The following is a 12676-nucleotide window of genomic DNA, read 5'->3' on the forward strand; positions in this document are numbered from 1 at the left end:
ATTACTTTTACCCTCCTAGCAAACATCCATAGGTCAATAAGAGCCCAGGTTGCAATAACCTCATAAACTTTATTCTCTCAGTTTTCCCCAAGATCAGTAAAAATAAATGCAGAGTATTTAAAAAACACATGTATTTAAATTATACTGCATATATATATGCAGTATAATTTAAATACATGTTTCTTTTTTTGATGACTCATTATCCAGGAGCAAAAAGTGCTCCTGGTGTAATTAAAAATTGTATATGCTTGATTATTTTCATTGACCACTTCATCAATCACTCTGCTGCTTCGATACCAGATATTTGTGGTTCTTGCTGTTTGAGGTAAAACTGCAGCATATTTAACCTCAGGGACTTGAGCAGGCAATGAAATATGGATACGCATTGAATTAAAACGTTGCAAGAATATCTGCTGTTTTTTTTGTTTTTTTGTCCACGGACCGCTCTGCACACTTTCACGTTAACCGTCAGCTTGATAGATTAGGCGTGCGGTTGTTTCAATGTCATGGACAATGTCACATTTCCTTACCCTGTAACCTCAGCGAGAGATTTAAGGGTAATGAATCCCCGGTCCCTGAGTGAGTTTAATGCCATCCAGGTCTGGACACGCGAATGTGAAATGTCGTAACAATGTGCGCTGAGAAATGGCTCTGCAGTGAATGTGTATTGGCCTCGTGGCATAAATCCACTGCTGTGGTCACTTGGAATTGCACTGCCAGATGAGAATATGTGGGAGCACGAAGCAGACTGACACCTGTTAATGAATAGTCATGCGTGTAGTGATATAGTAGGTCCATAGGAGTCAGGACAGTGGAAGCATGTGATTGCAGGCCAAGAGATTTTCAATGACTTCTCTTGTATTCAGGTCAGTATACTCAGTTGCCTCCAGTCAAACACTGTATGATCCTTTTGATATTTGATGTTTCCATGTTAGCTCTATGCTGTGTCATAGCAAAATACGTAAATTTGTGGAAGCTACGAGGACAATATTTTTTATTTAACAGTTTTAATTTCTGGACAGCCATCAATCAAGATACAGTCAGGTCCATAAATATTGGGACACAATTCTCATTCATTTCGGCTCTATACACCACTACTTGAAATGAAACGAATAAGATGTGCTTTAACTGCACACTTTCAGCTTTAATTTGAGGGTATTTACATCCAAATCAGGTGAACGGTGTAGGAATTACAATACTTTCTATGTGTTCTATATGTACATTCTAATGAGTTTTTTAAGGCAAATAAGTGGAACGTTATGTTATGTTAGTTATGGAGGTCTACTTACATACATTAACTTGTTTTTATGGTCAAAAACCTCCTAGTTGCTGTAAACAAGCCGATAGAAATCTCTCTTTTCTGAAGCTCTCCTCAGCCGCGATATTTCAGACTGAAATCTCACACCCAGAAGACAGAGTGTGTTGTGATTGGCCAGCCAGCGTAGAGCCTTCCCAACTGTCTTGTGATTGGCCAATACCCGGAAGTGACATCATCAGCACACCCGCTCTAAGAAGCGTAGCGCCCCCCTCTGGAACGGTGGATGCACTGCTACTCATTATCAAAACATTGTTTTAACAATGTTTAAAAATAGCTTCTTCACGACTCCCCGCTGCATGACTTTGACCCTGAGTCAGACCCAGAGTCAGAAGACACTGTCTCTCGTGAAACACCTCCACAACGGACGTTATTCTTCTTCTGCGGTTCAATGTACGCAACCGGATGTGCCCGGACTAGTGCCCGGAGCAGGAGGATCTGCTGTTCAGGAGAAATGCTGTTTACGTGTCCGGACCGGGTTTTTTCAGAGGTCTCGCTGAGTCGAGATTACAGCAATGGCTGAACTGTTTGTTTCGAAACTTCAGGGCTTCGCAAACAAGGTAATGACACAGATACACACTAAAAAACAGCGTTAATTGGAACTTCCGGTCTAGGTCCACTTTAAAGCTGAACGTGTGCAGTTAAAGCACATCTTGTTTGTTTTTTCAAATCCATTGTAGTGGTGTAAAGAGCCAAAAAGAAGATAATTGTGTCGATGTCCCAATATTTATGGACCTGACTGTATATTAACATAATTGAACCTAAAAACGCAGCAGGTCCTAACAATTGTGTGGTTTTATTCTACCAGACTGGTGACTCATGAGAGGTAATACAAAGATGTGTGGTGGGTTTAAAAAAAACAAAGAATAATCAATTTTTGTTGTTAGTGCTCAATGGAACAAATAATTGCAAACAAAGTAAGCCTCTGGGTGCCAACATTTGAAGACAACCGAGACTAAATACATGTATATTTGGACGTCGCTCATCCCTGAATGACTTTAATGAAAGATGGCATTGGATTGAAGCGGGTATTTGAAGTGTCAGTGCGACCTTTCCTCATTATCCACACTCCTGCAACACGCTTAAAAATAGAAACTGAAATTATTGTTTCTTAATCACACTTACACGTGTTTTGTTTTTTTTCCTCGACACCCCCCCCCCTCCCCAAAATGTTCCCTGATTTTGACACAGATGGATACACCACGGACGACATCGTGTTCTTCTGGCAAGGAGGCGACAATGCTGTGACTGGCGTTGACAAGTTGGAGTTACCTCAGTTCTCTATTGTTGACATCCGCTTAGTGTCCAGAGAGGTCCGCTTCACTACAGGTATGACTTTCAAAGAGGAAAATAAAGCTTCTTAATTACTGTAAGTAGGCGGAAAGTTTCCACAGCATGCACATAATTATTCTCGCATGCCACCATGAACACCTCTGCATCTGTGTCACCACTGTGAATGTGGGCATCGCAAAACACGTCACTGTCACTGTGGGGAATTTGATTATTTTTGGGTCAATGTCCTTTTCAGAGCCGTGCAAGAGGCATGCATATTTAAAGAGAGCACAACTGAATTACCAGATGCTGACTCACAAGCTAGTCTTTATTTGCAACAGGGATAGGAACAGCAATTTCCTCAATGATATACAAGTATTTTGCCAACAGGGTCTCTATGAGAAATCAATTCAGCTACTAGAGAAAGGCACTTTACTGAGTACTGAGCAACCTTTGTACATGCGTATACCATAAGTATAAGTGTAATAAGTGTTCATTTGTCCTTTAGAGCAGTGATTCCCTATTTTTTGGGGGTCCACAAATACATTTGTAGAACTTACCCAACTGTTTTGTTAAGATTTATATGTATAGGTCTTACATTAAAGGGGACATATTATGCAAAATCAACTTTTTAATCATTTAAATCCTTATATTTTGGACTCTGGAGGTCCAATCAGTCGGCACAGTGTGAAAAAAGATAGCTCACTTATGTTTTTGTGGTCCTCCTCAGTCTAAGTACAGGAGATAAAACACGTGATGTTGACTTCCGCACTCATTGGGACGTCACAATACACTAAATTCCTGGAATTCCTGGTGATGGCAACAGTATTCGAAAGTCCGCGAGAAGTTCTATTCTTGGCTCCACAGTGCAGCACAGAGTTCTACACAAACTTCCAGCCTCAGAGGATTTATCTGTCTGGATACATGTTATATATGACAGCAATGTGCCTGCTAGAGCCTGTAAATGATCACTTTTCCAAATGCTAACTGCTGTTAGCTCCCAGTCGCCTCTGTGGCTGATGTCATTTCCTGTCCCTTAAGTTTAGTTTTACTTTTTTTTAAGGTGGACCTAAACAGAGTGTTCTGAACAGGGCTGTTTTGGCAGGGTGATTTAACTGCTGTGGTGCTTCATCCTTATGGTATTTTGACCAAAGCATTTCACAGACATGTTCATTAGGACACCAGGGAACGAGGTTAACTTGGAGAATTGGTATATGTGTTGCTACAATAATGCTCAAATTTGCTCTTCTCATGACTTATTTTGGGATTTGGCCACAATCATTTCACAATAAAAAGGTTAGGGGAACATTTCTATAGAGAACAATTTAATATGTATGTAGATACATGGGTTATGATACAATTCAAAGAAGATATATTTAATCCGATACAAATTAACTGAATTTGAGAGGATTAAATAAATACGACTCTTGTAGACATTCATTTCGAATTTCATAATAGAATAAGCGACATCTAACACTGCATACCTTCAAACAGGTAAAGCCCTAAACCATAAAAGACCACAGAATCCTGAAATAAAATGTTCATCACACGACAAAAATAAAACCGCCTGGTTCACACGAACATGAATAATTTACGAGCCACCTACCTGTCATTATGTATACTTATTAATATTCAGCATTTCGAAGGTATCATCTTCTCAACTTGAGAGGTAAACGCTACACGTACTGTAAACGCTGATTAAATATTCAGTCAAGCAAGTATCAGGAGAGTCTTCTACGAGAGTTTGAGGCAACACAATGAGGAAGTAGCAGCTTCATTTAACCTATTCATATTAAGATGGTACATTGTTTTGTGGCAGGACGTTAGTTCATCTAATTTACTAAAACCACTGAAACAACTCAACAACAAAGGTGCTAATGATTTCAAATGTCCGTATTCATCTCACGCTGACCTCATTGCGTTCTAAGTCAGTTCCTGATAAAAGCAGGCAAATGAAAGGTACAATTTCGTGCAATACGTATCTATATGATCATGTGCCGGAGCCATTATTCTGTAAAGTAGTGTGGGTCAGCTGAGGCGTTTGTCTCACACTTGATGAAGTATGTATGCTAAGGTATTGATTCATTAAAAGATTTACAGGAACCTGGAGATGATGAGGTCATTCATCACTGTGCTCTCCACATGGCAAATAGCCTTTCAGATTAAAACCATCACACTGAGCTCGAGACCTTTTTTTTTTCCTTTGGTGACAAATCAGACATAAAACTGTGGATAGAATACATAGAAGATAATTTAACTAGTATTTACTGCAATGTGCAGTTTGCAGCCTCGTAAATATCTCACTATAGCTCAGGGGGGATCGGTCCAGTCATGATGTTTATAAGGCTGCTTTGTATTATTGTGATTGTTTTTAATTAAAGTGCAATCAAAAGATTAATGAATGCCTTGTCAGAACCAGCTGATATACTCCTGCATGCACAATGGAGCACCTTACGCCACATACACAAAAGCCATATTGTGTGTTTCCCTCCCTTTTTCGAGTGTTCGGGCATGTGTTGTAATTACGCACCTCTAAAACGCACTTTCGGCCCAATGTTTAGAGGATAGAGAAAGTGCAAAAGAACAGCAGAGCAGCTCTCTGTGACAATTCTCAGAGGGATGCTGGAGCTGCCTGCTGAGATAGGGGGTTGCAGAAAAATCTGCCGTGTTTGCGACTTTCTGCGATGTTTAATTGGAATCGAACTTGTCCCTGGAAAGGAATCCATCGCTTTGGGGAAATTAAGTGCTCCATCAGAACAAATGGAGAAATGACTACCCTGCGCATTGTCAAAGTGCAGACTTTGGAACTCTTATGTTGTGCCAACATTTCACCTTTCTCTCCTATTTTTAACTGATGTGTTCACTTTTGTACTGCTGTCGGGAGACGTTTGCCTTCAGGCTTTGCTTGCAGATGTTTAGGCAACAAAAATACCTGGTTAGGTTTTGGACAAGGTCATGGTTTGCCCTGTCATGCTCTAATTTGTGCTATCGCTCTTTCTTCTTCTTCCAGGTTCATATCCAAGGCTTTCCCTGAGTTTCAGGATTAAGAGGAATATTGGATATTTCATCCTGCAGACATACATGCCCTCTATTTTGATCACCATCCTCTCCTGGGTCTCCTTCTGGATCAATTATGATGCCTCTGCAGCTCGGGTGGCCCTGGGTAAGTCACAGCCACTACTGCCATATTAATATCTAGGGATATTACAATTGTCATGGGCAGTTAATCACCAGACAATCACCATATATACAAATACCTACAGTTCTAATTGTTAAATGACAGGAAGAGTCATAATGCAGTTGTAGTACTGCATTCATATCATATTCAGGTATTATACATATTCAGTTTTATAGACGAAACAGCAAAAGTACTGGAAGTAAGCAATGATACGTGACTGGTAATATAATTTGTTGATAATTTTTCGGTACTTTAAATTTTAGTTCCAATAAATTATATTTTACAATGCAGCATTGTTGGACAGATGACTTCTGTGTAAATGAATACGTCACTGTTAAACGAATAGGCTACATCCATACTATATAATATGAAACTGTATTTAAAGGGGACGTATTATGCAAAATCGACTTTCTAATCATTTAAATCCTTATATTTGGGACTCTGGAGGTCTTATCAGTTGGCAAAGTGTGAAAAAAGTGCGCTAAATACCTGGAATTGTTGTCTCGCGGAGCTCCGTTTTGTCCGTAAAGCGTGCAAGAGTGCAGACGAGTGCAACAGTATCCGAAAACCGGAGGTCTGCGAAGTCCGTGAAAAGTTCAATTCTTGGCTCCACAGTGCAGCACAGAGTTCTACACAAACATCCAATCCAATCCACTTTATTTATGTAGCACAATTCCAGCCTCAGAGGATTTATCTGTCCAGTGGATACATGTTATATATGACGCAATGTGCCTGCTAGAGCCTGCAAATGATCACTTTTCCAAATGCTAACTGCTGTTAGCTCCCAGTAGGCTCAAAACATGTCACAGACATGTTCCTTAGGACACTAGGGAACAAGATTAACTTGGAGAAATAGGGTATAATATGACCCCTTTAAATTTAATTGTGGTTTTTTTTCTGCTGTGGATCTGCCTGCGGTCCACACTTCTGTGGCATTTCCAAAATCCCTCAAACCAAAGGAGTTCAAAGTGCTGCTGGCACTGTTTTTCTGTTTATTTGGCTGCGATTTAGTCTGAATGGGCAGAAAGGAAAATCATTAACAACATTGCAGTTGGGTCTTTTCTGTCACAACTCAACTGTTTGCTGTGAATGAAAAGCTTACTTTCAGTTTCACTTTCACCTCATTATCAGTCACATTAAAATAAATCCCTGCCCATGTGTAGACCCAGTTTACCTCAGTGCTCATGTGATATACCTAACGTTAGATTATATATGATACAGAGCTTAGATGCTGGTGTCAATGTAGATTGTTTCAGTTTGAAATTGCAGTTTTTAAATTAATAATAGCTTGGATGTAGCCTGAGTTACAGTATAATTGCTTGTCTGACACTGAATCCTGTGTTTGTGTGTGTGCTGCTGTACTCAGGTGTGACAACGGTGCTCACCATGACAACCATTAACACCCACCTTAGGGAGACTCTCCCAAAGATTCCGTATGTGAAAGCCATCGATGTCTACCTCATGGGCTGTTTTGTGTTTGTGTTCCTGGCCCTGCTTGAATATGCCTTTGTAAATTACGTGTTCTTTGGCCGGGGCCCTGCGCAACAGAAGAAACTCAGCGAGAGGCTGAACAAATCCAACAATGAGCGTGCAAGATACGAAGAGAAGCGCCTGAGGGAACAGGTTTGCAACCTCATCTACTGCCTCTCTGTGTGTGTGTTAGTCAGCCAGCACAAGAACAAAACAACTATGTTCTGCATATATGATTTCTAGCCAATGTGTTTTTTATTATTATTTATGTTATTCCAAATACACATATATACAGCATTCCCTGAAGTACTACTACCAAAAGCACACAAATGCCACCAGAGCCCAATACGCATTCACCACCCATTATCCATTGCTTCTCCCTCAAGCACTGAAAGCTTTTTACTGAGCATAGCCTTTTTCATTCAGATAACGATTCATCTAGCTCAACAGTGGTGTAAACATTCTCATTTCTTATTTAGGTTGTTGTGTATGTTTATGCTGTCGGCTTCATTCATTCTCACTCTTCTTCACAGCGGTTAAACATGTGTTCCAATGAAATTAGACAAACCTTGCAAATGTGGCATTAGAAGGCCTTTTGGAAATTTAACGGTCTGTCTGTGGCAGACACTGAAACAGTCAGACTGAATGAAACCCCTCCTGTTTTTCATGTGTGAAGTGCTAAATGCTAAACATTGTGTCCTATATATACATATATATTTTTACATTGAGTAATTCTCAGAAAATGTGCTTATTTGCCAGTATTTTATAGTCATTTTTTTAATGCTCTCTTCATCTTTTCTTTCACATTGCAAGGACTCCATTTCCACGCCGTATCAAACCAACACCTTCAGGTCATACACACAGCGAAGAAATCTGTATCTCGAGGAACAAAGAAAAGTTGGGGTACATGTATTTAGAAATCATATCAGCTGTAGACCAGGGCCTCACAATAAAGTCAGATGATTAAGGCTATTTTTTGTCACTAATAGATGTCTTTTTATTGAATTTCTTGATTAACTATTACTGTTGCATGCAATAATTGACATTCCATATCATCCTTGCATTTTAATTTAGCTTTGACAGCTTGGAAGAGGGAGGGTGGCTTAGTGTAAGGCCTGGGCCATACATTGTATGTCCATGTGTCCACTGAGGTCCTCCTTGACCATAAGATGTAAATGTTGTCATCCGCACGCATGCGTGGACCTCGTGTTTTGGTCAAACGAAAGGCAACGAAAAAGATGGCAACATTAGTCGCTTACTTGAGGTAATGCGAGGAGGTCCACCTGTACTAGGACTGGAGTTATTATTTTGCGGTATCGACGAAACATCCTCTGCGTCTCTTGCTGAACTTCTGCTGCTATGTTTAATCATAAAACATAAAGATATACTAACTAAATGGAAGGACTCTTCAGGATGATGCACACATTTCAATCAGAGTCAAAATGTGTCAACATAATGTCCACAGTTTGACCAGATGTCCGTTTGTTTTTGGTAGAAAAATGTATGGAATTGGGGGGAAGTTGAGCACTACGGTGCTTTTATTTTGAAACAGGAAGTGCCATTTTCGTGACATTTGTGTTCGATATATAAGACAATAACAAAGTGCTAAGTAGAACTATATAAGGTTCTTAGGCTTGTCCTCATAGGAGAATCCTTAGTGTTACCAAGAACCCTTGAAAAACAAATGGTTCCAGGTAGAACCTCAGCCCTTGTAGAAGAACATTTTGGAACCCTTATTTCTAAGAGGGTAGAACTGAACTTTTTCTTCTTCTGCTACTACAGACAACACTGTGCATGTCAAAATAGTCCATTGCGACTGATAGCTCGATGCATGTGTGCTCGCATCACAATCGGATCGATCAATTTTGCGTCCATGAAAACAATGCAATCTGTTCAGAATGAAGAAACGTTGCATATGTACAACATAGTTAGAGAGTGTAATGCTTTTTTCTTAAATTTGATTTCCTAAAATTGGTATCAAAAAAAAAAAAGAGTAATTCAAGAAATGTTATCGAATTCCAGATACTGATACAATACTGAACATCAGTACCCATCCTTAGTGTGTACACATTATGGCAAGATGTTTTAACATTTAATAGCTAGACTGGCTATGTATTACAGATATCTGTAAATCAATTCTTCCAAAAAGAACATTTCAGATATCCACAGTGACATTCTTCCTATCCACAATTGTCATTTCAGATATCCATAATAGATTCTTCTTAGGACAAACTACGTCACTTTTGCCATTCATGTGTATTGGGCTTTCAATTTCAGATATCCACAATTACATTCTTGGTATCTAGAATGAATATTCTGGATATCTGCAATAGAATTCTTACTAGGAGAAACTTCTTCAATATTTTAATAGTCATAATAACATTTACGGTAATTGTATTGAAACAATATTTTTTCTAGGAAGAATGTCATTGTGGATATCTGAAATTAAAAGCCCAATACACATGAATGGCAAAAGTGACGTAGTTTGTCCTAGGAAGAAAGACATTGTGTATAGGAAGAATGTCATTGTGGATAGGAAGAATAGAATTACAGATATCTGAAATACTTATCCAGTCTAGCTATTAAATGTTAAAACGGTTTGCCATAGTACACATGAACAATTTATCGCTCAAATATCACGGCCGAAGAAGCTAGGCTGACGCAGGCCCTGATTTTAGTATGAATGGAACTGCGATCATGTACGACCATGTGTGGCAGAGCTCTACAGACATGGAACCAAGAGTGTATGACCCAGGCCTAAGTCTCATAGTTTGGGGAATTTGGGGCTAATGCTTGACATTTGATCCCCCGCTAAGTCTCCGTGTCTTTCCCCTCCCTCCATATCTCGCAGGTGGATGCTTACGGAAACATCCTGCTGACCACACTGGAGATGAACAACGAAGTGATGCCTTCCGATGTGGGGAGCAGCGTCAGTGACTCTCGGAATTCGGTCATGTCCTTCGACAGCTCCGGGGTCCAATTCAGGAAGCCCATGGCGCCCAGGGATGGCTTCAGCCACCACTCGCTGGATCGGAGCGCCATGCGGAGCCGGGCCAACTGTCGGCTACGGCGACGCTCCTCCAAGCTCAAATTGAAAATCCCAAACCTGTCAGATGTTAGCACCATTGACAAGTGGTCCCGGGTCATTTTCCCTATCATGTTTGGATTTTTCAACCTAATCTACTGGTTGTACTATGTGAATTGATGTGCATCCCACTAGGAATCATGGGCCATATTTTGAGAGCACATTAAATTGGCTTTGATAAAGTTCCAAAATATGTATACACATATACAAGTTGAACATATGTATATGCATATTTCTATATATTATATTTATATATACACGTGTGAAATCTGAAGGACCTTTCTGCTGTACAAAATATTAATAGGATGACTTGAATGTTTAAGAATAATTGTGAAAGAATCATTTCAAGGCTTTGAGTTTCTTTTTCCTCCAGAAACAAACAAACAAAACCTGAGATCCCACCAGGGATTTTTTGGAACTAAAGACTGCATGATATTTTTGCTACAAAAAAAAAAAAAATCACAAGCGAAGGTGAAAAGCTCTAGAGAGAGAAAAGATGTCTCAGAGTCCCATTGACTTTCTACTGATACTTATTGTAATCAACGATTCTCTACTGCAGCTCATGAAATCGGTGGTGGCTTGTCTGCGCAGGCATCAGCTCAATGAGAGATCCTTGACACCACCCTCCCCCAACCTCATCACCCCAACTCAAACACCCCTCCCACACACACACACACACACCCTCCCATCACCATGGATAACATACATGGAAATCTCCGGTTCGACTATGTACAGCAAACTTGTTTGGATTATGTGTTGTTTCCTTGGGTTTTTTGAAGTGATATCGTTCTCTTTATTGGACATCAGCTCCGGGGGCTAATGGTCTCCATTAGAGACCTGCGTGGATGGGGATGCTTGACCGCTGCATTTCCCGCCCCACAGTCGACGCAAACTTGTGTTCCTTTCTCTTCTCACGTTACTTTTGGAAACTTGGGGGTTTAGAGGTGTGGCTCTTTTTTTTTCATTACGGTTGAAACAAATGCTGATTCTTGTAGATATGATTTTGTCTTAAAAACAATACTGTGATCTCAAAGAGTGTCGGGGAGGGTGGGGAGGAGTCTAGAGCTAGGGCATTATGAGGTAAAAGAGTCGAAGGTATGCATTACTCATTTTTGATTGTTTGAAAAGAAAGAAAAAAAACATATTCTGTACATTTTTATCATTCAGTATTTTCATGAAGGTATACCTGTACTGTTTCTTTCCTCCTCTTTGATTGATTCACATGCTCTTTAGATGCAGAGTCCATTGATGTCATATTCTACTTTGTGTTCTTAAGAGAAAAAAAAAAAAAAAAAAGGACATGGGGGATTTGCTGTTGTGGTTCGTTTGAAATTATTCCACAGTGAAGATGTGAGAACGTGTATATTCAAAAAAAAAAGAGTCGACATATATGCCCACAGTTTGACCAGTTGTCTTTCAGTATAGATTATTTATTTGTTTGTTGAGCATTTCTTCAGTGTTGGAATCACAGTTTCTGAAGGCAAAAGATAGCGATGGGCAGCCCGGGTGGAACAAAAACAGTATTTAATGTCTCATGCTCAAACTCGCAGTGCTCTGAATCCCCAGGATCAGAAACCACCTTAATCAGGAACGACACCATGATCGACGAGAGTAAAAAAATATGAGGTGAATAGCCATAAACCCAAACAACCAAAAGGCCTATTTCCACACATGCTTATTCCATTTTGCTCTTAAATGCGCACACACTGTGTTTCCAATGCTCAGGTTCACCTAGATTCATTCATTTATTTCCTTCAAATCAGACTGGATTATCAGTGTAGTAGAATTTATGTGAGGTTAAATTAAAGCAGTAGTAGGCAGGATCGCTGGAGGGGGAAAAAAATGATCGATTGTTGTGTATCTGCAGGTTATTAAAACACTGTTTCATGTTTTGCATACATGAATGACCTGTATATGCAGAGCAGGTGTAGTGGAATAAGCAGTTCAGCCTTTAGCATTCTCACTGAGCTGCTCTGCAATTCATCCTCCTTCCTATCCGTCGCTTGATTTACATTATTCTGAAAGGTTCAAACGCCGTCCGTCCCCTTCCTTTCTAGAACACTAGAATGCTGAAGCAAATGGACAACGTGGGGGGGGGGGGAGGTGGGGGGGTGGAGATAGGAAAGAGCTGCATAAATAAATAAATATATGGAGATAAAATCCTCCCGTGCCTGTTTAGCACCATCTAAAGTGCAGATCAGCATCTTTCCTCCGTGTCATCTTCACTTCAAGCACAAACAGGCTCCACTGGGAGCAGCAGTCTCTCAGCAAAAAAACCTACACGGCCAAATCAAGCGTGGAGTCCTATAGCAGAAAAGTGATTGTGTCATTATGATCGCCAAGAAATAGACGGGGA

The 12676-nt window shown here is 40.0% G+C and overlaps 1 protein-coding gene across 1 annotated transcript in view; it reads left to right on the plus strand.

Annotated features, from left to right (window-relative positions):
- The window catches only part of gabrb4 (gamma-aminobutyric acid type A receptor subunit beta4), a gene marked incomplete at both ends in the record, with an annotated part of 66121 nt that extends 55681 nt beyond the window's left edge, over positions 1-10440 (plus strand). Inside the window, 5 exons of the mRNA XM_083910063.1 lie at positions 2507-2644; positions 5598-5750; positions 7132-7388; positions 8049-8138; positions 10087-10440. Coding sequence (XP_083766189.1) covers positions 2507-2644; positions 5598-5750; positions 7132-7388; positions 8049-8138; positions 10087-10440 — 992 coding nt within the window. The remainder of the gene's footprint in view (positions 1-2506; positions 2645-5597; positions 5751-7131; positions 7389-8048; positions 8139-10086) is intronic.
- Between the last annotated feature and the right edge of the window lie 2236 nt (positions 10441-12676).

The sequence above is a fragment of the Microchirus variegatus genome (genome assembly GCF_963457635.1).
Source record: "Microchirus variegatus genome assembly, chromosome: 2".
NCBI lineage: Eukaryota > Metazoa > Chordata > Actinopteri > Pleuronectiformes > Soleidae > Microchirus > Microchirus variegatus.